General features: G+C 43.9%; 3 protein-coding genes and 1 non-coding gene across 8 annotated transcripts; 2 read left to right on the plus strand and 2 right to left on the minus strand.

The window, feature by feature from the left end:
* Positions 1-3488: 3488 nt before the first annotated feature.
* Tmco6 (transmembrane and coiled-coil domains 6) lies at positions 3489-11280 on the plus strand. Of its 5 annotated transcripts, none has more exons than XR_001503473.2 (12): positions 3489-3675; positions 3804-3916; positions 5777-5892; positions 5990-6173; positions 6636-6740; positions 6902-6987; positions 7212-7328; positions 7546-7657; positions 7883-8069; positions 9936-10030; positions 10374-10513; positions 10774-11280. XR_001503473.2 is itself a non-coding variant. In XM_015484971.2 (12 exons), the coding sequence occupies exons 1-12, from the start codon at positions 3591-3593 to the stop codon at positions 10885-10887; spliced, it is 1482 nt and encodes a 493-aa protein (XP_015340457.1). In that variant the 5' UTR covers positions 3489-3590; the 3' UTR covers positions 10888-11280. The 5 variants fall into 5 exon arrangements, 4 of the variants coding, with proteins under 4 accessions (XP_015340457.1, XP_048667616.1, XP_048667617.1 ...); XM_015484971.2 differs by having other exon boundaries at positions 10346-10513; XM_048811660.1 differs by having other exon boundaries at positions 3545-3671; positions 10346-10513.
* Positions 11281-11346: 66 nt separating this feature from the next.
* Ndufa2 (NADH:ubiquinone oxidoreductase subunit A2) lies at positions 11347-13068 on the minus strand. Its single transcript, XM_015484987.2, has 3 exons — positions 12905-13068; positions 12678-12784; positions 11347-11548 (listed from the first exon to the last, which is right to left on the minus strand). Exons 1-3 carry the CDS (start codon positions 13003-13005, stop codon positions 11457-11459), a joined length of 300 nt encoding a protein of 99 aa, XP_015340473.1. The 5' UTR covers positions 13006-13068; the 3' UTR covers positions 11347-11456.
* Positions 13069-13191: 123 nt separating this feature from the next.
* Ik (IK cytokine) lies at positions 13192-25187 on the plus strand. Its single transcript, XM_015484958.2, has 20 exons — positions 13192-13346; positions 13941-14007; positions 15850-15942; positions 16423-16482; positions 17148-17315; positions 17444-17558; positions 18023-18093; positions 18323-18369; positions 19230-19393; positions 20011-20119; positions 20668-20707; positions 20870-21095; positions 21338-21356; positions 22247-22325; positions 22603-22683; positions 22914-22971; positions 24415-24503; positions 24621-24729; positions 24890-24924; positions 25010-25187. The coding sequence occupies exons 1-20, from the start codon at positions 13331-13333 to the stop codon at positions 25035-25037; spliced, it is 1674 nt and encodes a 557-aa protein (XP_015340444.1). The 5' UTR covers positions 13192-13330; the 3' UTR covers positions 25038-25187.
* An 856-nt stretch (positions 25188-26043) lies between these two features.
* Positions 26044-26116, minus strand: Trnaa-agc. The gene has a single exon. It is a non-coding gene; the product is annotated as a tRNA-Ala (tRNA).
* Positions 26117-26186: the final 70 nt, after the last annotated feature.

Consider the following 26186-nt stretch of genomic DNA (forward strand, 5'->3'; position numbering starts at 1 on the left):
TTCACCACATCTGTTCCTGCCAATAGCCCTACGCACTTCCCTTCTAGGAAATATTCCAAGTGAAGGTTGATGCAGGGAGAGGGGCTGAACCAGGAAGAATTCTTTGAGGGCATTTAGACACCCGGTGCCAGGCAATGCAGAATGACTCAGGCGCCCCAGGCTTGTCTGGCAGGAATGGGGAATGGATGATCCCCTGTGCCTTAAGTCTTAAGCCAGCACCTTTGCTTCCTGGTATATATTCCAGGGACTCAGTCAAATTGGTTTTCCTTACTTTTCTCTAGTCTTGGCTAATATTATCTTCTGGCCACCCAAATCCAAGTCCTTGATTTTCCTCAGATATTGTTAGACCAGGGTGCAAAGAAAAGACCACTGACTCCAATTAAAATCAAATTAAAAGCAAGCTTATTATTTCGACCAGCCGGACTGCCTCTCCCAAAAAAAACCATGGGAATAAGACAGCCCTGCAGCTTTCTTGCAACCCAGCTTTTAGAAAGTTACACAAAGGGGAAGGTTATAGATAACAAAACTCTGACGAGCATAACATAAATGCTAGTTTATATTTTTGCTGGCCCAACATCAGAATTTATGAAGGTCATTAGAGCCTCAGAGAGGGTCATTTTCTGGCCAGGGAAGGCCAAGATTTATGAGGCCTCACTAAAGTTTCAGAGAGGGCTGCTATTTGGTCAGGGAAAGCCAGGCATGGGTGAGTTCAAGGCACGAGCAGACATTCCAAGCAAGTTCAGAATTTGCAGTAATTTATAGTAAAGCCGAAATTAGCTTTTATGTCTTTGTGGTGAGATGGCTTCCAATTTTAAGAGGGAATCAGAGTGGGTTTATCAATATTTAATTGGATGTTTTGTGGAAGAGATTGTGAACTTCATCTGTTGTCTTAAGAGGGTACAACTAGGTCTGGGGTTGTGGCTCAGTGGTAGAGCGCTTGCCTCAAAATGTGTGAGGCACTGGGTTCGATTCTCAGCACTATAAATAAATGAATAAAATAAAGGTCCATCAACAACTAAAAAAATATTTTAAAAAGAGGGTACAACTAGCTTTGAGAAAAGGAAGTTGGTCTGAAGAATAACTCTTCTTCCTCCCCCCCTTATTTATTCCTTTATTTAATAACTTTATTAAAAGTAGAGGTGTCTGGAGGCTGGGGTTGTAGCTCAGCAGTAGAGTGCTTACCAAGCATGTGTGAAGCACTGGGTTCGATCCTCTGCACACATAAAAATAAATAAGTGAAATAAAGGTATTGTTTCCATCTACCAAAAAAAAAAAAAAAGTAAAGGTGTATAGGCCAGGTGCTAGGTGCCTCTGGAATTTACTGAGACCCTCAGCAACTTAGCAAAACCCTGTCTCAAAATAAAAAGGGTTGTGTGGGAAGCCATTCTAGCACGTGATTGGACACCTCTCGGATTGGGTGTGAGGCGCTCTGGCTAAACTGTGTCGGAGCTTTCCCCACCCTCTCCTGGTGTCCATGTGGGGGTGTGACTGACCACTGACCCTGAGGCCAATCACTGACCCTGACCTTGGAGTGCTGCCCCCCTCGACCTTCATTGGATGGAATTTTCCCCTGAATTTCTTGTTCCCCAATAAAAAACCACTCCCTGGCGTGCTCTGCCTTTCTCCTGCTAGCCCTGAGTAAGCCTTGCTGCCCTACCGGGTGGTTCGAGGTGTGAACCAGAGAGGTGAGAGCTGTCTCGGACCTGGTCATAGAAAAAGGTAATTGAGTCTGTGTGTTTTATTTTGATCTCACTAGCTAACTTTTATGCCAAGAACCTCTTTAATAAAACCAGTGCGCTGGTCGCATGGTGGAATGGGTTGGGGATGTAGCTCAGTGGTAAAGTGTCGAGGGCTCAATCCCCACCCAGTATCTAAAATAAAACAAAATACAAACAAACAAAACACCCCAAAACCAAAAACAAATGAACAGGGCTGGGGATATAGCTCAGTTGGTAGACTGCTTGCCTGGCATGCACAAGGCCCTGGGTTCAATGCCCAGCACCATAAAAACAAAAACAAAAAACAGGTGTTTAACAGACACATATTGACCTAGTTGCTCTATCATTTATTCACAGTACTCATTTCCTCTCCTGAAATTGGAAAACAAGATATTTTAAATGTAAATTTCCTGTAGGGTCCTCAAGGTGCTCTCACTTTTTCTCTCATCTTAACTAAGAAATACCAAGTGCTTTGATGGCTCTGTGACCTGATCAGCTGCATGCTTTCCCCTGAAGGCTTGAACCCAAGCCAGGGCCTTCAGCATTCCCAGGCACAAGTAAAGGTATTTAGGTTGTTGCCCAAAACACTGAAAGAAACTAGCCCAGAATCTAAGCCAAATTCCTTAACCTCTCATATAAACTCCATACCCTGATTTCCTTGTTATGAACGTATATAGGTAGAACATCTTTCTCTTGCAGTTTGTAATTAGGTTAGGACACTGCTGCCCACTCAGTAGTTACCTTCCTCTAATAAATGCCTTGGATTGATCACTCTGGCACCTAGTGCTTTCAATAAAACCAACCTAATTTGTAAAGATTTGGGGTACTCCCTTGTGGAAATCCCACTGCATTTGGAGGGCAACTTCAGCCTTTCATTCAGCCAAGAAGAAATATTTCCCATTTGTAACTTGCTATTCCCTGCCCTCCTTCCAGGGCAATTCTTGTGCCTAGAAGAAAGGGCTGGAAGTATGTTGAATGAGGATTAATTAGTAAATCACCAGTTTTGCCAAGGCGGGGGGGGGGGGGGGGGAACAACAACAACCCAGAAACAAAAAAACAAGAGTCCCAGATGGCGGTAAGGGCTAAACATTTATGACAGCACTCGCAAATTCATATTTCTAGACTTCTAGGGAAATAGCTACTTGAAAATCAATTTTTTTTTTTTTTTTTTTTTTGGTACCAGGGATTGAACCCAGGGGCTCACTAAGTTGCCAAGACTGGCTTTGAATTGTGATCTTCCTGCCTCAGGCTCCTGAGTCACTGGGATTACAGGCATGCACTATCCCATCTGACTCTCACACTTGATCTATCTATAGATAACATATATAGATAGATATAGATATATTTACATTTATATGGTACTGAGGATCGAACCCAGTGCTTCACATGTGCGAGGCAAGCTCTCTACCGCTGAGATATAACCCCAGCCCCTCACACTTGCTTTTTAATTGAGGAGTAGTTGTACATCTGTCCCCAACCCAAATAAGGAAGCTTCAGACCACACTGCCTCCTGCATATCCTGTTGGCATACGCTGATTGCCTGAGCCATGCCCCAAGGCTAGGTTAGATCACTGAAATCCTTGAGGACCAAGCAGTGAGTACAGCTCCTCATTAAATACAATGACAGCAGAAGTCGGCAACTAGTGTTAGAATCCTAGCTCTGTCTCTGGCGTTGTGAGATTTGGCCAACCAGCCCTCGTTTGGAATTCCGGCCAGGCCCTACCCCTCCTCTCCACTTCGCCCCGCCCTCACTTCGTCCCTCCACCCACGCTCTGCGCTGCGGCTGCGCAGTTGGTGCCATTTTTCTCCCTACGGCCGTGTGTAGCTGTTTTGAGATTAGTGAGCTCCTTGTGGATATCCCCCAGCTCTACCATGTGGACCCGACAGCCCCGCCGCCCCGGGTTGATGGCCTGCGGGGTGGAAGAGCTACGGCGCCGCCGGCGGGAGCGGGAGGCAGGTGTGGGCGGGCGAGGCAGCACTGGTGTGAGGGTGGCGCTTGGAGATGGGGGGAGGCGATCCTCCGCTCCGACCCGCGGGTTCTGGGTCCACGTCGCCTCTCACCCACTGAGCCGATTCTGTTCCCAGCACTGCGGAAGGCGCGGAGGGAGCAGCAACTGGTCAGCAAGAGACTGCTGAGAGAGGACGACCCGGAGGAAGCCGGAGGGGAATCTTCGGCCGCGGTTCTGGGAGAAGCCGAGGTGAGCGGGCCAGGCAGGACTGGGTTCGCGCTATAGTCCATTCCTGCGGACACCAAGCCTCACTAGTATTTGAAGTGTGTCTGCCTCCTACCTGAACGCGATCCACTCTACGTCTCCATCTAGTGGGTCGAACCAGCAATAGGGGCATCATCCTCCACAATAAATTGTCCCTTCTCTCTACATCATCCCATTGTCAAGTCCTGACCGTTTTTACCTCTTAACAATTTTTTACATACTTCGCCATCGTATTTGTCACCACCATCTCTGGATATTACAGCACCCTCCTAAAAGCTTCTACATTTGCCACTCGCAGTAGGTCTTTTAAAAACACAATAGACCAAAATCCTTCCTGTGACCTGCAAAGCCCATCATGGTGTCACCTCTGCCTATCTCCAGCCTGTATTAGTTTACTCATCCCAACCACTGCCCCCTTTTCGTTTCCTGGAATAATATGCCAATTCCTTTCCTGTTTCAAGGACTTTGTATCTGTAATATCTAAAATGGATCTCTTTTGGCATTGGTATTTTGGCAACCTGTTTGTTTTTTGCAGAATATTAATCGTATTATCTAATTTGCTTGTTTATTGACTCTCCAACTAGACTCTAAATTCACAAAATCCTCCTATCTTATTTGCCATCATTGAAAACCCAGATGGCAGACAAGTGCGATTGCATGCCTGTAATCCCAGTGATTTAGGAGGCTGAGGTAGGAGGATCATAAATTCAAGGCAAGCCTTGGCAACTTAGACCTTGTCTCAAAAATAAATAATAAGGGCTGGGGATGTAGCTTAGTAGTAGAGTGGCTCTAGCTTCAATCCCTGTACTGGAGGGAAGAAAAAGAAAAAAAATCAAATGGTTGCACAGTATATGAAATACAGTAAATGTTCAGTATTTATTGAATGAATAAATGAAATTACATTCAGCAAGCTCTGGGGTATGCCTTGTATTTGTATTGTGCATGCTTTCATATAATAGTTTACCAAGCACTTAACACCTAGCCTATACTGCTTATTCATTGTGTGCTTACTTTATGCCAGGACAATGTGGCGGGCATTGAGGTACACAAAGATGAAAAGTTATTTTCTTTGAAGGGCTTACAGACCAATGAAGGAAGGAGACAGTTGTGATATGATACCACCTATCATAATGGAAGGAAACATGAGGTTCAAGAGAAACCCTTTTTTTTTTTTGGTGGTGCTGGGGTTTGAACCCAGGGCCTTGTGCATGGAGGCAAGTACTCTACCAACTGAACCATATCTCTAGCTCTATTTTGTATTTTACTTAGAGACAGAGTTTCACTGAGTTGCGTAGCCACTCACTGTTGCTGAGGCTGGCTTTGAACTTGCAATTCTCCTATCTCAGCTTCCAGAGCCATTGGAATTATAGGCGTGTGCCACTGTGCCTGGCAAGAGAAACTCTTTAGTCTATTGAAGGAAGACTAGAGGGACTGGTCATGCAAAAGCTTGGAAGCATTAAAACAAATCACATCATGCCAGGTATTGCTGGAGTGTAGGTTACATGGGGAGAATGGCTGAAGGAGTAGGTTTTGCCATGCTGAGGAGTTTAAATGTTACCTTTGAAATAACCTTTTAAAAAGGCAGAGTAGATACTGTCATTCTCATTTTCATGTGAGGAAACTGGGGTTCAGGTCCCTTATAGGGTATGTTGTAGGGCGGGTATTCGTACTCGCTCTTAATTCCCAACCTGTGTGCTCCCTTGCAAGATTTAGCTATATTAGTATTCATGACAAGTTTTAGGGATGGTGGTGTGATATTGAAGGCCTCCCAGGTGAATTGGGTAGAGAGGATCTCAGAACTTGCTTCTTGGCTGTTGTGTGTTCTGTCTTTGTTCTGGGCTTCAGGTCCAGGAGTTCTTGCGGCTAGCCCAGCGGGGTACAGAGGAAAAGGAGAGAGAGAAGGCTCTGGTCAGTCTTCGTCGAGGCTTGCAGCACCCTGAGACACAGCAAATTTTCATCAGGTCTGTGTGGATGATATGGGTCAGCTGGGGCTCTGAGGGGACAGTGTAAAGGGAATGGAGCACATGATTAACAGGTCTCTGGTGTTCATTCATGTAGGCTGGAGGGCAGCATGCGGACCTTGGTTGGGCTCCTGACCAGCAACAGAGCCCTGTTGCAGCTTGAGGCAGCTCGGTGCCTGCATGAGCTTTCTCATTCTGAGCAGTCTGTGGTGGCTGAGGCCTGCCTGCCAGCTACTTCCTACCTCCTCACCTACCTTTCTGGTCACAGCTCAGATTTCATAGTAAGCCCTGTACCCTCCTACCTTGCTCTGAGCTTAGAATTTAAAATTGTGATTTTGGGGCTGGGCATGGTGGCACATACTTGTAATCCCAGCAACTCAGGAGGATTGCAGGTTCAAGGCCAGCCTTATCAACATAGTAAGGTCCTAAGCAACTTAGTGAGACCCTGTCTCAAAATAGAAGATAAAAAGGGGGCTGGGGATGTGCCTTAGTGGTTCAGTGTGGCAAGTTCAATCCCTGGTTCCAAAACCAAACCAATTGGTTCCAATTCAAGCTATATGTAAGGGCAAGGAAAACAAACAAACAAAAAGCCCCCTGCTTCCCCTGATGCTATAGCAATGTGTATACCCATCATTTAGCTACCCTCTTATAAGCTTCAAGGACCAGACTGTTCCATCTTTCTTATCCCATCTCTGTTGTGGCATGAGATGAATGCAGCCCTTGTTTTTGTTTCCTGCTCTCAGGAGCTCTGTTTGTATACACTGGGGAATCTGATTGTGGAGAGTGAGGTTGTGAGACAGCAGCTCCTGCCACAGGGCATTGTTTCAGCCTTGGCTGCCTGCATCCAGGTGAGTGCCTTTTTTTTCTTCCCTGGGCAAACCTATCACTCCTCTTTGCATGCTCCACTGGCTTTGATTGGGTAGCTCTAGTCTCTGCTCTGTCAAGGGGCTGAGTCTTAGGAGACCTTATGACCCAGCTTCCAGAGACAGATTTTACTGTCTACTTCTAGTCCCCTCATGTGGCTGTGCTGGAAGCCCTTGGATATGCCTTGTCCCAGCTTCTGCAGGCTAAGGAAGCTCCAGAGAAGATCATTCCGTAAGTAAAATTATTTCTCCACATGTGCAGCCAAGGTTGATGTTCTTGGTAGTATAGCCCATGGATACCTGATCAGATCTGATTTCCAAAGCTGTTGAACGTTTTAACTCTGTATGTCTGACTAGGAAGAGCCTTGGGTTTGGACACTTTGCCTCTTGCTAAAAGGATTTGGGAGGAACCATTGACATCTTCATGGTTCCTACTAACAGCTCTTCTGTTGGCAGCTCTATCCTGGACTCCCTCCTCCCCCAGCACATGCTGCGATTGATGCAACCTGGCCCCAAACTGAACCCTGGGGTTGCTGTGGAGTTTGCCTGGTGCCTTCACTACATCATCTGTAGGTAACATAGGCCAGTTGGGAAAATTGCAGAACTCCAAGGAAAGGGCTTCCTTCCATGACACTTAGGCCTTTGAATTTTAGGTTTTTGGAATTGCTGTAGTGAGTTTTCATCCTTTTTGGGGTCCTCTCTTTGGCCCAGGAGACCCACAGACTTAGGCTGTTTCCCAGCTTAAAGGTGGGATTACCTAGATAGTGACTGCTTGTTTTTTGTTGCAAAGTCAGGTCAATAATGCTCTGCTCATCACCCATGGGGCTCTGTCTACTCTGGGGCTACTGCTGTTGGACTTGGCGGGGGCTGTCCAGAAAACGGAGGAGGCAGGACTGGAGCTGGTAAGTTAAAAGAACAGGTAGTGGGCTGGGGCTCAGTGGTAGAGCACTTGCCTAGCATGTGCAAGGACCTATGTTATATCCCCAGCACTACAAACAAGCAAACAAACAAACAACAAAAAAACAGAACAGCCTGGTAGACATCTTTTCTAGATGAAGATATTCTTCTCTTCTGGTGTTCAGATAACCCCTTCTTTCTCACACCTAACCCTCATCTTGTCTTTGCAGCTCGCATGCCCTGTGCTCCGGTGTCTAAGCAACCTGCTGACAGAGGTGGCAGTAGAGGCTGTGGGAGGGCAAATGCAACTCAAAGATGAACGTATCGTGGCAGCCTTATTTATCCTCTTCCAGTTCTTCCTTCAGAAACAGCCCAGCCTGCTTCCAGAGGGCCTCTGGCTACTCAATAATCTCACTGGTATGCACCACAATCTTCCCAGACCTGAAACTTCATTTTTTGTGGTATTGGAGATAGAACTCAGGGCCTTGCACATGCTAGACAAGCACTTTACTGTTAAGCTACATCCCCAGTCCTGATTTTATATTTAAGATTTATTCAAGTTTTAAAATTTATTTTAAAATTTTACTTTTCATTTATTCTACCATTACCAAAATGTTTATTAAAACCAATGCACAGCTGGGCATGGTGGTGCATGCCTGTAATCCCAGTGGCTCAGGAGGCTGAGTCAGGAGGATCACAGGTTCAAAGCCAGCCTCAGCAAAAATGAGGCACTAAGCAACTCAGCGAGACCCTGTCTCTAAATAAAATACAAAATAGGGCTGGGGATGTGGCTCAGCGGTCGAGTGCCCCTGAGTTCAGTCCCTAGTACAAAAAAGAAAGAAAGAAAGTAAGAAACTCACTAAAGCAGGAGGATTGAAAGTTCAAATCCAGCTTCAGCAACTTAGACCCTGTCTCACAATAAAAAAGGCTGGGGATGTGGCTCAGTGGCTAAGCACCCCTGGGTTTAATCTCTGGTACCAAAAAACAAACAACCAAAGCAGGAGAGAACAGAGCTGTTAGGAAACAAATGCTGACTAGAGGATGGGGGAGAGCACTTCTAAAACCATAACAGGGGCCCTGCATTCTGGGCTGGGAGATGCCCTTCACTTATCCCTCCTGCCGACCATTAGTGAAGATCTGCACTTAACCTCTCCCACTTTATACTTATCTTTTGACGGGCAGGTGGCCCTGAAATGACTTCCTGGAGAGGAACCCTTTATCTACTATGGCTGTCAGGCACTTTTCCTTTCCAGTTGCCCCAGTTCCTTCATGGTGGGTTGAAAGAATAGCTCAGGGATCCCTGTCCTTGCTTGTGGGTATAGGGAAGTGAGGTATCAGCCTTATACTCTTCCTGCCCTTGGCTTGTTCCCCAGGCTTACCAAAGAGGCCTCAATAAGTAAATACGGCTCCGCTAAGGCTTCAGTCAGAAACATTTTTAAGACAGAAGCACTCTTATTGTCCTTCAAACCCAGCCAGGCCTCTGCCTGACCTAGTCGGTACACAGGATTCTGGGGATAAGTGATCACACTGGGTCTCATGAGCAAGGAGACTGGAAGTGCAGTTAAAACCCTCTGCCATGGGCACACATGGACTCAAACACACATGGGGACAGAATGGGTATATCTGCAGTACACACAGATGTGCTCACATTAATTCCCTACTATGCGCTCCCGGGCTTAAACACCATACTCACTCCAAGTACACATCTATGGGGTGTTGGATGTACATACAAACACATCACAAATATGGAATCCTTTTCCTGACTTAATCCCCTGGTGATAGCCAGACCCCAGAGCCAGAAGCTACTGTACTATAGGATATAGAGGTATAAATTAAACTTCCAGTCAGGCCAGGAGAAGGGGACTCCAAGGATGATGATAGGGTAGGGATCTCTATGAGACTCTGGCTTCCCTAAGCCTTTTCAGAAATCCAGGAGCTCAGGTCCCCAAAATCATAGTCAGGTCTCTGAAATCCTTGCCTTCCTAGGGAGATGAGAATGGTAATTAAGGGCCTTGTGAAGAGGGGCAAAGGCTGTTGAACTCAGGAAGTCAAGTTCCTGCACATGCCCCAGGACTGAGATGGCATCAGGGGCAGGTATTCCTTATCCACAGGGCCCTATAGACCATTGGTCTGGAGCAGCACTTCTTGCTCCAGACTGAGAAGGACCTGGACTTTAGCTTGGGCTATGAGGAAGTATTACCTATGTCTAAAGTGGATAGGATTTGGGGGACAGTGGTTCAGGCCCAAATTTAAGGTACTTCATACTGACTTTTTCCCTTACAGCAAACAGTCCTACTTTGTGTACCTCCTTGCTTTCCTTGGATCTGATTGAGCCCCTCTTGCAGCTGTTGCCACTATCTAATGTGGTTAGTGTACTGGTATGTATTTGGGTCACGAGTCTAGGACCTCCTTGTCAAAGTGTAAACAAAAACAGTCCTGAACCCTCAGAACGGTTAACTGAGAGCTAGCAGGTGGTGTGGTATAATTTCAGAGGTAGACCAGTTTAGGCGAGTTCCTAAATTGGATTAGTGCACTTTCCTACCTTAAGCTTCAGTCTCACTTAAAATGGGGATTACAATACATGTATATGAAAGAACCAGGCAGTGTCTAGGTGTGTGGTCAGCACTACATGTATTCTCTCTAAAATCTTTGGTTTTCATCTTTTTGGGGACTGTATACATGTCTCTCCACAGGTACTCACAGTTCTTTGCAATGTTGCAGAGAAGGGTCCAGCTTACTGCCGGCAGCTGTGGCCAGGACCCCTGCTTCCCTGTTTGCTGAACATGTTGGCCCTCTCTGATACTGAAGTAGTAGGCCAGAGTTTGGAGCTGTTACAGCTGCTATTCCTGTATCGTCCAGAGGTAGATTTCTGGCCCTGCTATTCTCCCCAGCTCAGACACCTCTGGTCTCACCATACTTCCTTTACCTTATAGTCCTAACTATAGTTGCTTCTCTAGACTAGACTGGGCTAGCCTAGCCTATTGTGGGCTGCAGGTTAGAACTCATCATCTTGTTGGCAATGCACCCTCTTCCATGAAGTGGAACCCATGAGGTTGTGGGAATTGAGTTTTAGGGCATGGGGACTCAAGTATTTAATTATTATTTTTTTCTCTCTCCCCAGGCTGTCCAGGCCTTCCTGCAGCAATCAGGACTGCAGGCTCTGGAAAGACATCAGGAGGAGGTCCAGCTTCAGGATCGGGTGCATGCCCTCCAGCAGATAGCTCTTCGTGGCTGACCTGGTTTCTCAATGTCGCACATTATCCTGCCTCCCAAGCTTCTTTTAGGGGTAAACAATGGCGTCTTTGGGATATTAGAACCATCATGAGGTCTCATTCTCTTTGCTCCTGCACTTAAGCCAACACCTTTGGAGCCCAGTTGCTCCGATTTTTACCCAGCATGGCCCAGAGGGGACTCTGTGGCTCATTTATTCTGGAGGCCCTGGATCACCCCTCCCCCATCCCCTACGGTCCCCCCTTTGGGATGGGGTCTTACTGTGTTGCCCACACTGGTTTCATACTCCCAAATGCTCCTCTTGCCTCACCCAAGTAGTTGGATGACAGGTGTCGGCCACTGCACCTGGCTCAGCTGGTGGCTTTTGATAAGAATAAAGCTTTATTTTTGTATTAAACTACCTTGTCTCAGTGATTGTACAATAAAGGGTATAGGGTAAAATAAAGAACATTCTGAGGCAGCATTTTACAGCACAAGCTTTATAAGGAACAGGGGAACACATTTTTCCATATTGTATTCAGTCCAACAGAGCTCAGATTCTGGGTCTCTTGCACATACACTTCTGTGGAGACTTCAAGCTTTGCCACTTAGCACATTCTCCAGGGTTCTGGTTACCTGATCAGCATTGAAGTTGTTCAAAGAGACATTCTTCTCTTGCCCAAATGCTGAGGGGAAGAGAAAAAGGTGGAGAGGTAATTAGCATGTACTGTGCAGAGTGGGACTACCAAATTGTATGTATAGAATTAATCCAGTGAACTTCTGGCATAATATATGGCACAATGCATTTAAGTTACTTATGTTTGCCTCCCCTTTTAGTCCATTGCTTTAGCAAGATATAATTAACAGCTGTGATTAAAATGCCACTGTTTGGTAATATAAATATTAACTGCATGCTTATTGGGTGTCAGACAACATGGTAAGAAATTTTTGGACTGTAATAAATTGGAATAAGGTAGTATGACTAAAAGGGACTGAGGCAATGTTACATAACTGGTCAGGGAATGCACTTTTGAGGGGGGTAATATATATTCAGACCTGCAATAACAACAACCTGGATAGTAACAAAAAAGCCATGGAAGTCCAGGAGAGGTGCATTCTAGAAAAAGGGTGTGTGTTGGGGGGAATACAAAGGCTCAGCCCTGTTATACATTAGCTGGATAACTTTAGGTATATTCTATAAAGTTTTGATTCAGTCTTCTAATTTCTACAATGAGAAAAGAATCAACACCCTCAAATGATTAATGAAGATTAAATGAGTTAAGCAGGTAAGCACTCAGGACAGCCTCTAAAACTAAGTGCTCCACGTTACTGAGATTTTACACCCTATCGAACTGGCCACAAGTAATTGGGAAGAACCTACGCTGAGGCGAACTAACTAGCAATTCTGTTTTTTTTGTGGGGGTACCAGGGATTGAACTTGGGGGTACTCGACCACTGAGTCACATCCCCAGCCCTACTTTGTATTTTATTTAGAGACAGGGTCTCACTGAGTTGCTTAGCCCTTCGCCATTGTTGAGGCTAGCCTCCAGAGCCGCTGGGATTACAGGCGCGTCTTCAAATCAAGCCCATTCTATAAAACTCCCGGTCCCTAGGCGGGGGCCGGCTACCCCTATAGACATGCTGCCCGAGATACAAAGCGATATATAACCCCACAAATGTTAATTTCTTCAATGGCAACAGCAGCCTCAAGTTGGAATTCTACCCTCTCCACATGTTTTTGTGTGACCTTGGACAGCCCCTCTTCTCGAACCTGTTCCTCCACACGGGTCCCATATTCCCAGCGACCGTACTCACCGTAGCGGGCCCAGAGCTTGGGCTGCACATCAGAGCATTCCCGGATTAGAATGGGCAGATCGGGGTTCGCCTTCTTCAGTTCCACATAGCGTTTCTCGATGAAGTCCCTACGGGGCCGGAGAGAGCGCCGCGCGTGCTGTGGGCACGGGCTTCCCCAAACACCCGGGAGGTCGAGGTCGTGACCCCGGCGTCCCGGAGCCCTCCCGCCTCGCCACGCTGCGCCTCACCTGACGCCTTGGCTGCCGGGCGAGCGCTGGCATAAGTGGATGCGAATCTCACGCAGGCCCAACTTTGCCCCCGCTGCTCGACCGGCTGCGGCCGCTGCCATCTTAACTAGTACTCAAGCTCCCAGTCTCAGGCCTTCCAGCCAAGTTCTCCAGTCGGACCAATAGCGGACACACAGCCTACGCCATTGATTGGATGACGCGAGGAGGCGGGGTAAGCTTTAGCCAATGCCAAAAAAGCCTTGTAGACTGCACTCTGCGCGCGGGCGGCGAGAGGTGCGAGAGGGAGGAAACGGAAGAGCTGGGAACGCAAAGCACTGTGGTCGACTTCCGGGGTGTACTGTGGGAAGAGGCCTGTGGCTCCTGTTTTGTTGTCCGTTTGGTTCTTGGGAACTCGGCACTTGCTGGCGTTGAAAGACCGCGGACGAAATGCCAGAGCGAGATAGTAAGGATGTGGCCATCTGCTCTTTCTTTCCCGCGCCACTAGGAGCACTTGGCGCGTCATTTTGGCTATTAAGCTTAAGTCGGGAGACGCCGGTGGGCCCCAAGAGAGGCCAGGCAGCTTCAGACTCCCAGACCTCTGCCTTAGCAGCGACCGGTGTCTGTTATCAGTGAATCCACCCCGCCCTCTCCCCCGTCACCTCCTTACTTAACTCGACTAGTGGGTTGCAGAGATTCTGCTTTCTCTTAGGGTTTTTTTTTTTTTTTTTTTTTTTAAGTTGTGTGTCTCGCTGTATCGTTTAGGTTACTCTTAAAACTCTTGATCCTCCTGCTTTAGTCTCCAAGTAGCACGGAGAACAGGAGTGCCCCAGATCTTTCATGAATTTTAGATGTGCTCTTTGGGAAAGTCTAATCCTCCAGAGCAGGTTTAGGAGCCCTCCTTTGCTCTCATAGCTCCTTGTATTTTCCTATTTCAGCACTTATTACATTGTATTATCACTGTCATTCTTGCTTTCTGTATTGTTCACTGCTCTAATTTCCAGTTTTTGCACAGGACCTGATGTACAAGAGACTGATTAATGTCAATTATTTTTGTTAGGTGAGCCGTTCTCCAACCCTTTGGCCCCAGATGGCCATGATGTGGATGATCCTCACTCCTTCCACCAGTGAGTATTTTGCCCTAGGAACATGGAAACAGTTATCAGTGACTAAGAGTGGTGATGGTGATGGTGAAAGAATTGTAAATATCTTGTCAGCAAGGATGGTCAAAAAAATTGCATAACTTGGCCCATTATCTCTGTGAACCTTGACTGTATCAGGCCCACTGAATAAGAGTATTAGAGTTAAATTTTGTCAGGAAAGTTTCTAGTTTTTGAAATATGTTGTTTTATTATACATTATATAGGAATTAATTCTCCTGTACAGAATTAGAAGATTGGAAATAAGGGTAAAGTTGTCTTTAATAATCTCACAAATTTCAGCCCATTTCTTAGAGATAACAACTGTTCACTTTTTTATGTGTATCTTTTCCTCCTATTCTTTTTAAATATACTTGTACATACATTTAAATACCTGAGGAAAATTTATCATTGTTTTGCTAGTTAAAATATTTAAATGGTAGTGTACTGCAGCTATCATTTTGCTGTTTTTTATTAAAACATCACTTAATATCTTGGAGATTATTTTCACAACGGTGATAAGGATTTCCTCCTTGACTAAACTTTAGTCAAGTTCCAAGAGTCCTATTTAAAAAAAAATTTTTTTTAAGATGTTGTTGGACCTTTTATTTATTTATTTACATGTGGTGCTGAGAATCGAACCCAGTGCCTTGCACATGCTAAGCAAGAACTCTACCACTGAACCATAACCCCAGCCTCTCCAAGAGTTCTAATTTGACTAAACCTTTTCCTTGGCTTGATTTTAGCAAAGAATTAAGTCCTTCCCTCCACCATACCATACGAACAATTTTCCCAGCTTGTTCTTGAGCTTGTTATTGTCCTATCTCAGCTTAGACTCTGGAGTCTCATCATATTACTGTCATCATGATTATTATTTATGTGATATTAAACTTTTTGGACCTGTTACTCTCCTTTTCTGCTCTTCTAAGGTGGACCAGCAAGGTTTATTAGTAATTTTCTATAAATCCCTACTCTTGTATTAGAGTTGAAGAATGCAGTCAGTAGAAGGAAAGGCCTAATCAGAAGAGGACTCAAAGGAGTCTATCTTTAGTTTGGTTAAGAGAGAATTCTTGTCAGTATGCCCGTTAAATGATCGCTTATACTGTCATTGCTGTATGTCCCACATTTGAGAAACACTATCACAATTTATTTAGTTACTCTCCAGTTGATGGACATTTAGGTTGTTTCCAACCTCGTGATATTTTCAATTGAACCTCTTTTCTTTTTTTTTTTGGTACTGGGGATTGAACTCAGGGGCACCTGACCACTGAGTTACACATTCCTAGCCCTATTTTGTATTTTATTTAGAGACAGAGTCTCACTGAGTTGCTTAGCACCTTGCTTTTGCTGAGGCTGGCTTTGAACTCGTGCTCGTGATCCTTCTCTCTCAGCCTCCTGTGCTGCTGGGATTACAGGCGTGCACCATCACGCCTGGTAATTGAACTACTTTTTATAGGCTTTCTTATGTACATATGACTCATTGGCTGGGCTAAATATAGAAAAATGAGAGTTGCTGATTCATATGATCCTTATATTTAAATTTTAATAAAATACTACCAAATTACCTTCCAAATTGATTATACTGATTCATGTTCCTGTCAGCAGTATATGAGAATATACTGCTTCTCAAATTCTCAAATTCCCACTTCCCAAGTTCTCACTCATACTTGATTTATCAAATTTTTTAGAAGTCAACCCTAATGTGTTGTAAGTGGCATGTCTTTGTTTTAGTTCATATTTCCCTGTTTTTTAGTAAAGCTAATTTTTTTTCATGTTCCTTTTACATTTATTATTGGGTGCTATTTTTTAAAAATTTGCCTGTTCTTTTAGATCAAAACTCACCAATGAAGACTTCAGGAAACTTCTTATGACCCCAAGGGCTGCACCTACTTCTGCACCACCTTCTAAATCTCGTCACCATGAGTAAGTCTTCAAGTGATCCAGTTTTTCTTCCATTTCCTTCCTATCCCTTTCTATTGATCCAGAATATCCTGGGAGCTGGAAAGCTAATCCTTTTTTAAAGCCTGAGGTTCTGATTTTCTCCTTGAGAAGATTGAAGCTCCAATGATGATGGGGATGTTCAGGGTATATTCCATGGACAACTTACATTAATGAGTCATTATAGTTGCAAATATATGTTTCTGGGTCTGTTCCAGCCCACAGATTCAGACTTTTTGGGGGGTATACTTGAGACTATATAATTTTCATAGTACTCCAGATCTTCTTGATGATTTTTAAAATTTGAGAACTGTTTACGTATAAGTATTAATGTGGATTTCTGCCCAATTTAGTCTGTTGCTTTGGCCAGAATTCTAGACCAGCTTTTCTTCAGTTCTTAAGGACACTTCTTGGGATTTCTGGGGCAATATTTTACTTTCAGTGAATTTCTTGTTTTCTTTCTAGAATGCCGAGGGAATACAATGAGGATGAAGACCCTGCTGCACGAAGGAGAAAAAAGAAAAGGTGAAGTGGGTGTGAAGGGGTGGTGGGTTTTAAGGTGGATGGTGTTTGGGGAAAGAGTAGAGACTGAGATTTTCCTTCATTTTTAGGTTCTCTACTTTATAAATGTAGAGGAGTGATAACATTAAGAGTGATGCTGTAGGGGGAGCTGGGGTTGTAGCTCAGTGGTAGAGCGCTCACCTAGCACGGACAAGGCCCTGGGTACGATCCTCAGCACCACATAAAATAAGTAAATAAAATAAAGGCATTGTGTCCATCTACACCTAACAAATNGATGACGAAACTGCTTTTATGTGGGTCCTTTGAATGCCAAGTACTTAGCAAAAATGGAATATTTCCATTTTTCTGGTCAGGAATAACTTTCAACTTTTTTCTTTGGTTGTTTTTTTTTTTTTTTTTTAATTGCAATATGGAAGAGTCTCTCATACCCTTAGAGGTTCATTGAAAAGATTTTTAGTGATGGTTGGAGTGTCCCAAGTGGGCATTGGAACAGTATGTCTGTGGACTGGAAGAGGCTCTGATTCTTACTTTGAAGACTTATCAAGAACTGGCTGGCAGTTCTATCAGTTTTTATCATAGAGAGCTGGAGGAAGATGTAGAGAAACAGGCAGAAGTGGTTCTGATGACCCTGAGATAGTAACTTACATGTCTGATTTCTCTGGTTACAGTTATTATGCCAAGTTACGCCAACAGGAAATTGAGAGAGAAAGAGAACTAGCAGAGAAGTATCGGGACCGGGCCAAGGAACGCAGAGATGGTGTGAACAAGGATTATGAGGAAACAGAGCTAATTAGCACCACAGCTAACTATAGAGCTGTGGGCCCTACTGCTGAGGCGTGAGTACCAAGAGGACCAAGGGGCATGCTTCCTTCAGCATCTCTGTCATATAAGCACACTATGCCATTTTAAGAAGCACTTGATAGCCACAAGGGACTCTTCCGGTGGGGTCTTTTTCATTATGCAGGGACAAATCAGCTGCAGAGAAGAGAAGACAGTTGATCCAGGAATCCAAATTCTTGGGTGGTGACATGGAACATACCCATTTGGTGAAAGGCTTGGATTTTGCTCTGCTTCAAAAGGTGAGTCATGGTGAGCAGGTGCGCCGTAATACTAAAGTGTTGAATTCTTTTGTGTGGACCTTGCTGAGATGAGGATGGAGATACATGGTAGTCCCAACCATCTAGTTGGGAAGGGCAAAATATGGCCCCTCTGTAGGACTAATTGTTACTCACCCATCAGGTATCAGCCTACAATTTTTTCCTTAGGGAAGCCTTCCTTGATCGTCTAGATATGGTTAAGCCCTCCTACTCCTCACCTTCCTTGCGCTGCACTGTTGTATTACCCATCTACTTCACATAACAGTTATTACACTTTGTTGAAATTGTTTAATTTGTCTATTCATCTTGCTGTAACCTCCGTTACACTAAGTACAGTGTCTGTCTGATTTAATATTGTGTTTCTGTTTCTGACCACAGTGTGGTATAGTGGATATTCAGTAAATGTATGTAAAGTAAATAGTGTCTAAATCTTGATTTCCTGTTAGGTACGAGCTGAGATTGCCAGCAAAGAGAAAGAAGAAGAGGAACTGATGGAAAAGCCCCAGAAGGAAACCAAGTAAGGGAAAGCTTAAGAGTTTAGAATGCTGGGCCCTAAAATAGAAGTACATTTACCTGGCTGGAGTTGTGGCTCAGTGGTAGAGTGCTTGCCTAGCATGAGAGAGGCCCTGGGTTCGATCCTTAGCACTGCATATAAATAAGTAAAAGATCCATTGACAACTAAAAAAATATTTTAAAAAAAATAAGTACATTTACCTAAAGAAAAAAATTATTTTTTGTCTTTTCAGGAAAGATGAGGATCCTGAAAACAAAATTGAATTTAAAACACGTTTGGGTGAGTACAGGATTTCTATATTAATGATAGGGCAGTTCAGGTGAATTGTAGGGAATTTGATGCTCTCAGCAGGGTATGCTTCCTTTTCCCTCAATCTCATTTTGCCTCCAAATTAACTAGTTCCCATGAAATATTCCAATAGAACTCAGACATGGACCTAGTTATTTCATGTGGTTGTGGCTCAGTGCTATAGTATTTGCCTAGCATGCATATGCATGAAGTCATGTGTTCCATCCCTAGCACTACCCCCCACCCCCCCAAAAAAGGAAGATAGCATGGTTTGTGATTAGAAACTCAGGATATAGAGTCAGCGAGTTCTGGCTTTGAATCCTCATGATGAAATCACATTAAGTATGTGATTTTAGGCAACCGATTTTGCTTTCACATGTGAAAAGTTAGTTTAATGTTTACTTCATGGGATTGTCATATGGATGAAGAAAAATGAAATGTACAGCAAGCATACTTATAATATTGAGTAGCTTTATTTTACCATCATTGTAAGTATTGCCTTAAACCTCATCCTTCTTTCTTGCAGGATCTAACACAATGTGGGCACATAGTGCCCTTGAGAAGGCATTGTAGAAGAGTGAATGGGAACCCAGGCTTTGAAGTTAGGCTGCCTGGGTCCCATTCTTTGCTCTGTTACTTGGTAACTGTATGACTTTAGGTGAATCAGTTAATTCTCAGTCTTGTTAGGGAATAATAATGCCCATCTCCCAGAGCTTTTGTGAAAGATTGAAGGAAGCAAAGTATGCATAACACTTGGCATGGCTCCTGGTACAGAGCAAGTACTTAATAAATGACTGCTGATATAATAGAAGGTTTTTATTGGCTACTTGCTACTATTCCCCTTTGTGCAGGCCGCAATGTTTACCGTATGCTTTTCAAGAGCAAAGCATATGAACGGAATGAGCTGTTTCTACCAGGTCGTATGGCCTATGTGGTAGACCTGGATGATGAGTATGCTGACACGGATATCCCCACTACTCTTATCCGCAGCAAGGCTGATTGCCCCACCATGGAGGTGAGTGAGTTCTAAGAGTCTATCATAATCATTAAATCTCAGAATCGGCCTCACCTGTGCTCTGTCCTTTGTTTATCCTATCACCAACTCCTGTTTATTTTTTACCTCATAAATTTCAGTTGAATCCATTACTTTTGTTCATCTCCACCAGTAATATTTCAGTCCAAACCACACTCTTCTTTCCACAAGGAAACCCTGAACTCTTTAGACATCCTTAGTCTCTCCATCCCAGCTTTCACTATGATATTTACACATGTCCATAGTGATTTTAAAATGCAGATTTTATCTCACTACAGTTTAGAAGCTTTCGGTGGTTCCTTCTCAGGGTAAAGAGCAGAATCTCTACCATGGGCTTATGAGCCTTTGCAACATTTGGCCTTCATAGTCTCTTCACCATGCCTCTCTATTATTCTTCTGTCATTTTGACTTTCTTGAATATTCTAGATCCAGGGCCTTTGTGCAGGTTGTTTCTTCTGTTTGGACTGTTTGCAACATCTGTTTTTCTTATCTTTACCTGGTTAACTGTAACTCATCCTTTAATTTTCCAAGTCAGTAGTGAATAAATAAAAGAGCTTCCTGTTCAGTGGAATAATATTCTTGCTGCTTGGGGTTTACAGGCCCAGACTACACTGACCACAAATGACATTGTCATCAGCAAGCTTACCCAGATTCTTTCGTACCTGAGGCAGGGTACCCGCAACAAGAAGCTCAAGAAGAAGGATAAAGGTACCTGGAGGATTAGGGAGAGAAACCTTAGCTCTGGAGGGCTGGCTATTCAGTGATGGAACCAAGGTCTCCTGGAGCTTTGTGTCTCCAGGACATTGGGAGGTTTTCAGGGAGCAGATAAAAATGGGAGCAATGGAGCATTGGCAAAGATGAGTATATCCAGATTCTTCCTACTTGACCTACTAAGAAAGCAGTGGTCAGGTTTGAAGCATGAGAAGGAAGAGTGGTAGCATTCATCCTAATTTCTTTTTTTTTTTTTTTGGTACTGGGAATTGAACTTGCGAGCATATTGCCACTAAGCTATAATCCCTCTCCTTTTTATTTTTTAAGACAGGATCTTACTAGGTTCCCCAGCCTGGCCTTAAACTTGGAATACTCCTACCTCACCTTTCTGAGTAGCTGGGAGTATAGGCATGAGCTATCACACCTGTCCCTGTCCTATATTCTAAACAGAAGATGCTTGAAAGGGCATTTAGAACTGAAAAGGATGGTGAAGCTGAGTGGGTATTAACTAAGGATTGTTTTCTTGACTCCTGGTTACATTGCAGGGAAGCTGGAAGAGAAGAAACCTCCTGAAGCTGACATGAAGTATGTATCTTAAACCTAGCACCTAATCTGAGGGGAGGGCCTCTGTTTCTTGCCTTTGGCATTTTGGGAAGTTGTTTGTGGTGGTATGAGAAACTGGAGCAATGGCTAGGTTAAGTAGAAATGTATGTGACTTTCACAGCTAGTGATCTCTGTTTTCCCAAGCATTTTTGAAGACATTGGGGACTATGTCCCCTCCACGACCAAGACACCCCGGGACAAGGAACGGGAGAGATACCGGGAACGGGAGCGTGATCGCGAGAGAGACAGAGATCGGGATCGAGAGAGGGAACGAGAACGAGATAGGGAGCGGGAGCGAGAGCGGGACCGGGAGAGAGAGGAGGAAAAGAAGCGGCACAGCTACTTTGAAAAACCAAAAGTAGATGATGAGGTGAGATGTGGACCCTTGTACCAAGTGGTGGAGCTGCTCCTCTCTGCCCATTCAGCCAGGTGTGGGACCCTGCTGTTATAGGCACCTTGTGGCTCCACAGCAGCACCTGGATCAACTAATGGGTGGGTCACCGAATCTGGAAATACAGGCAAGGTGGGGCAGGGAATCAATTTGGACTTGGGGGCTGGATAGGTGGGAAGCTATTAAAGTGATACTCACCTCAATTTTCATTTCCTTTCCAGCCAATGGATGTTGACAAAGGTGGGTCATATTCATAGCATCTCTTATTTCATCTAGCAGCTTTGCTTTCCCCTGGACTGAGAATCTGAAGTAATGCTCAAGAGCTGGTGGCATTAGGAAACTTCCTTGTTCTGGACTCATTTTAAGAATCATGTCTTATTTCATGGAATAGACAGGATGAGTCTGGAATTCTCCCATCTTCCTGGGCAATGGTAGGACATATTTGCTTTTAGATATAATTCCTCCAGCTCTGAGGTTCTAAAGAGGTGAGATAGAAGTTGAGTGTGCAGTGTTCTGGGTTCCCAACTGCCATTTTAACCACAGAAATTTGTTATGAGTTGGAGTTTGGTTAAAATTTTGTTACATAAAATTATGTGCTTTTAAAAAAAAGTTTTAATGAAGGCATAAGTTGGAAATATGTTGATGTATTATGGGGAGGTGTTTTGTTTTTTGTGGGACTGGGGATTGAATCCAGGGGTTCACCTCTGAGCTACATCTACATCCTCTTTTTATATTGAGACAGGGTCTTGCTAAGTTGCTAAGGCTGGGCTTGAACTTTTGGTCCCTTTGCCTCAGCCTGCCAAGTTGGGAGTACAGGTGTGCGCCCCTGCACCTGGCTTGTGAGGTGGAGGTTATAAACGTATTAATTCAAAGTCTAGGGTCTGGGGATGTGGCTCAAGCGGTAGTGCGCTCGCCTGGCATGCGTGCGGCCCGGGTTCGATCCTCAGCACCACATACAAACAAAGATGTTGTGTCCACTGAAAACTAAAAAATAAATAATAATAAAAAAACCTCTCTCTCTCTCTCTCTCTCTCTCTCTTTTTAAAAAATAAAAAAAAATATATAAAAAATAAAAATCATCTATTTTGAAAAAAAAAAAAAAGGTCTAAACAGAGCTTTCTTTCCTTCAGGACCTGGTTCTGCCAAGGAGTTGATCAAGTCCATCAATGAAAAGTTTGCTGGGTCTGCTGGCTGGGAAGGCACAGAATCATATCCTTTATTTTAATGTTTCTGAGTTAAAGAGCTGTTTTATCTTCATTACAGCTCTGCCTGCCTCCCTGATCCCTCCTACCTCTACGTGCTTGCCTTATGGTCAATTTTGACAGGAATAAAATGATGCCTTGCCCCTTCCTTAGAGGATCCATCCAAACTCACAGTGTGCTTCTGAGAATTTTCATGTTGAGGTCTTCAGCCCTTGGTTCCTTTTGCCTGAAGCTTTTCTGCAAGAGGTGGTATTCTGTGTAGTATATTCTTTAACATAGCATATGCTGAAGAAACCAGAGGACAAAAAGCAACTGGGCGATTTCTTTGGCATGTCCAACAGTTATGCAGAGTGCTACCCAGCCACGTACGTAGGACCCTATTAAGAAAGGGAGACTGGGATGACTGGAGAACAAATTGTGGGGTGAAGTAAAAATTTGATATACTGAGATCCAAGGCTGCTTATTTATTACTTGGAAGAACTGTTAGGTTCTAGATGAAGTGTGGAGGGGTGGCCTTTTCTGATGCGTGGGTTTGTGAATCATGAAGCATGATTGTTGAGTCTACAGCATCTGTTTAACTGCTGCTTCTCTTTAGGATGGATGACATGGCTGTGGATAGTGATGAGGAGGTGGATTATAGCAAAATGGACCAGGTATGAAATTAGAAGGATGTTTGGGACCTGGGCTTTTATTCTTTAGCACATTTCCTTTTCCTTGGGGTTTGCCAAGATCAAATGAGATATGACCAAAAATCTATTCTTTTTTATTTACTACAGTTATGTATCAGGCTTTGGTCCCATCCTAGGCAGTAAGCAAGCATTAATACATAAGTGGAATGGCAGAAAGAATTGCAGTTTTTAGAAAATAACTGAATTTTATTATAGCCAGTATTAGAAGTCTTCATCCTTTTTTTTTTTTTTTTTAAACTTTTTTAGTTGTAGATGGACACAATACCTTTGTTTTATTTTATTTTATTTTTTATGTGGTGCCGGGGATCGAACTCAGTGCCTCACGCATGCTAGGCAAGTGCTGTACAACTGAGCCACAACTCCAGTCCTTTCCTCTTTTTTGAGAGTTTACTGGGGATTGAATTCAGGGGAACTGGGCCACTGAGCCACACCCCCAGCCCTATTTTGTATTGTTATTTAGAGTGAGGATCTCATCAAGTCTCTTAGCACCTCGTCATTATTAAGGCTGACTTTGAACTTGTGATCCTCCTGCTGCAGTCTCCTGAGCTGCTGGGATTACAGGCATGCGCCACTGTGCCCAGCCTTCCTCTGTCTTAAAAATAGTAACTTAAGCCAGATATGGTGGTGCATGCCTATAATCCCTGTCGCTCAAGAGGCTAAGGCAGGAGGATCGCGAGTTCAAAGCCAGCCTCAGCAAAAGTGAGGTGCTAAGCGACTTGATGAGATTCTCACTCAAAATAAAAATACAAAATAGGGCTGGGGATGTGGCTCAGTGGTCGAGTTCCCCTGAGTTCAATTTCTGGAACCCCAAAACAAAACAAAACAAAATTTAAAAATAAAGCCACCCTTAATACCATTAATTGTGGAGACATCTCATTTCCTTGTTTTCAGTATACTTCAGTGATTAAGAGTATGGATTAATTGTTTCTTCTATAATTGTTTCGTCCTGTGATTGCCATTTATTAGTTTTGTGACCTTGCTAAGTTATTTTATTATTTGATACTGCCTTAGTTTCTTTATGAAGAAAACAAAAATATAATTCCCTCGTCACATCAATGAATTAAGATATATGTTTAGTGTTCAGAACAATACCTGATACAGAGTGAGTAAATAGAAAGCCTTTATTTTTTATTAGGGTAGGATTTATGAATGGTGGCACCTGGGATTTCAGGAGAGCCTGACTTTTTTTTTTTAAAAGAGAGAATTTTTTAATATTTATTTTTTAGTTATTGGCGGATACAACATCTTTGTTTTTGAATGTGGTGCTGAGGATCGAACCCGGGTTGCACGCATGCCAGGCGAGCGCGCTACCGCTTGAGCCACATCCCCAGCCCAGCCTGACTTTAATCAAGGATTAAAATACTTTTTCTGTTTCTTTCTTCATCCACTTGTACTGTCCTATTACAGGGAAACAAAAAAGGCCCCTTAGGCCGCTGGGACTTTGATACCCAGGAAGAATACAGCGAGTATATGAACAACAAGGAGGCTTTGCCCAAGTGAGTTGATACTGAATATGGGTAGGGAGTAAGGAGAGGGGTATGGAAATTTTTGGGGAAAACCTTGTTACTGCTACAAAATCTTTAATATCATCTTCTCCCAATGGATCTTTTCAGGGCTGCCTTCCAGTATGGTATCAAGATGTCTGAAGGAAGGAAAACCAGGCGCTTCAAGGAAACCAATGACAAGGCAGAGCTTGATCGACAGTGGAAGAAGATTAGTGCAGTAAGTGGGATTGTCCCTTAGTGGGAGTGTTTTAGCTGGGAGAAGATACTGGCTCAGTAGACCCAAGAACAAGCAGGGGGCTGGAGAGCCATGTAAATGAGAGAGAGATTATTAGCCTTGAACCTCCAGTGAAATTAGAATGTCACTGTTCTTCTTGCAGATCATTGAGAAGAGAAAGAAGATGGAAGCTGATGGGTGAGCAGCATTTTTCCTTTGTGGGACCCGTGGGAATTGTTCAGTGTATTGATCTTACACTGACCTATTTTTCCTTCCATTGTAGGGTTGAAGTGAAAAGACCAAAATACTAATGTCCATTTCCTACTGGAGTATCTTCATATGGATGTTCTCCCTACTGCTTACTTTCTACAAGTCCTAGAGAAGGTTGCAAGATGTCTTTGTGAATGTATATAAAATTTTATTGTATAACCATTTGGTTCCATTAAAACTGGTTAACCTGCTGTCTTCTCTGTGTTGAGCATCTTCATTCTAGGACCACTAGAACACCAAGAAGACTAGTTCTGTACTCGTTATATAAAAAATCACACCCAGAAAGTCATATCACTCCTTCCTGAGCTGAAGTTCTAGAATCCTAGATAGTAAAAATGTTTACTAGGCAGAGTGCCCTGTGGAAAAGAATGACTGTCACTGATGGGCAAGAAATAGAGGAATATATGTATAATTGCTTCAAATGTCAGACTCATTCAGTCCTGTCTGGGGGGTTAATCCCAGGGCAGAGATTCCCTGTGGATTATGTTCATCAGGATGGGTTGCCATTCTTATGGGGTTAAGGCTATACAGGACTGGGCTTTTGCTAAAGGCATCATGAAAATGGAAAGAAAAACCTTACAAGCCTTAGGGGTAAAACTTATGGGAAGAAAAACCTTTCATAAGTTTATGTCCTGGGAGCTTTAGTAGTGCTGAGTGAAAATCACCACCTCCTTGGTTGAAGAAATAAGGGTAAAATTGATGTACCCAGGCCTGCAGGTATGGAAATCCCTTATCATAGTGCAGAAGGTGTTGGTGCCCTTCATCACCCTGAAGTTTGCCAATGAAGTTTGCCAATGTCTGGGGTGGGCCTACTGGCCTTCATTTCACTCCATCCCATGCCCTGTACTCTTCTCCCTTTCTGCTCATTGCCAGCACTTTGGTGTGGTGTTTATCATTAGGAGTTACCCATTTCTTTCTGGTTGGATGCCAAACTGCCACTGCCTACCCTGAGCTCAAGGCATGTAGGTTCACCACGTCCCAGGAAAGCTCCAAAGACACCTTAACCCTTACCTTTGATAATTTGATGGAAAAGGGCACTTTGTTGTCTTGCAGTGCTGGGGATTGAACCCAGGGCCTCTTGCATGCTAGGCAAGTGCTCTACCACTGAACTACACCCCCAGTCCTGGGAGAGGGCTTTTGAGGAGGCCAGCTTTGTCAATGGCACCTAAGAGGCTGATATTGGGCCCTGT

The sequence above is a fragment of the Marmota marmota genome, unplaced genomic scaffold (genome assembly GCF_001458135.2).
Source record: "Marmota marmota marmota unplaced genomic scaffold, marMar, whole genome shotgun sequence".
Classification (NCBI taxonomy): Eukaryota; Metazoa; Chordata; class Mammalia; order Rodentia; family Sciuridae; genus Marmota; species Marmota marmota.

Excerpts from the sequence above, each read along its gene's own strand:
- Tmco6 (XM_015484971.2), top strand. The coding sequence starts at position 3,591 with ATGTGGACCCGACAGCCCCGCCGCCCCGGGTTGATGGCCTGCGGGGTG. Across the intron at positions 6,988-7,211 it reads GCTCCAGAGAAGATCATTCC|CTCTATCCTGGACTCCCTCC; the intron begins GTAAGTAAAATT and ends TTCTGTTGGCAG. Across the intron at positions 10,514-10,773 it reads TATTCCTGTATCGTCCAGAG|GCTGTCCAGGCCTTCCTGCA; the intron begins GTAGATTTCTGG and ends CTCTCTCCCCAG.
- Ndufa2 (XM_015484987.2), bottom strand. The coding sequence starts at position 13,005 with ATGGCAGCGGCCGCAGCCGGTCGAGCAGCGGGGGCAAAGTTGGGCCTG. Across the intron at positions 12,785-12,904 it reads CCCGGCAGCCAAGGCGTCAG|GGACTTCATCGAGAAACGCT; the intron begins GTGAGGCGCAGC and ends CCGGCCCCGTAG. Across the intron at positions 11,549-12,677 it reads CAAGCTCTGGGCCCGCTACG|CATTTGGGCAAGAGAAGAAT; the intron begins GTGAGTACGGTC and ends TCTTCCCCTCAG.
- Ik (XM_015484958.2), top strand. Across the intron at positions 16,483-17,147 it reads CGAAGGAGAAAAAAGAAAAG|TTATTATGCCAAGTTACGCC; the intron begins GTGAAGTGGGTG and ends CTCTGGTTACAG. Across the intron at positions 17,559-18,022 it reads ATTTTGCTCTGCTTCAAAAG|GTACGAGCTGAGATTGCCAG; the intron begins GTGAGTCATGGT and ends ATTTCCTGTTAG.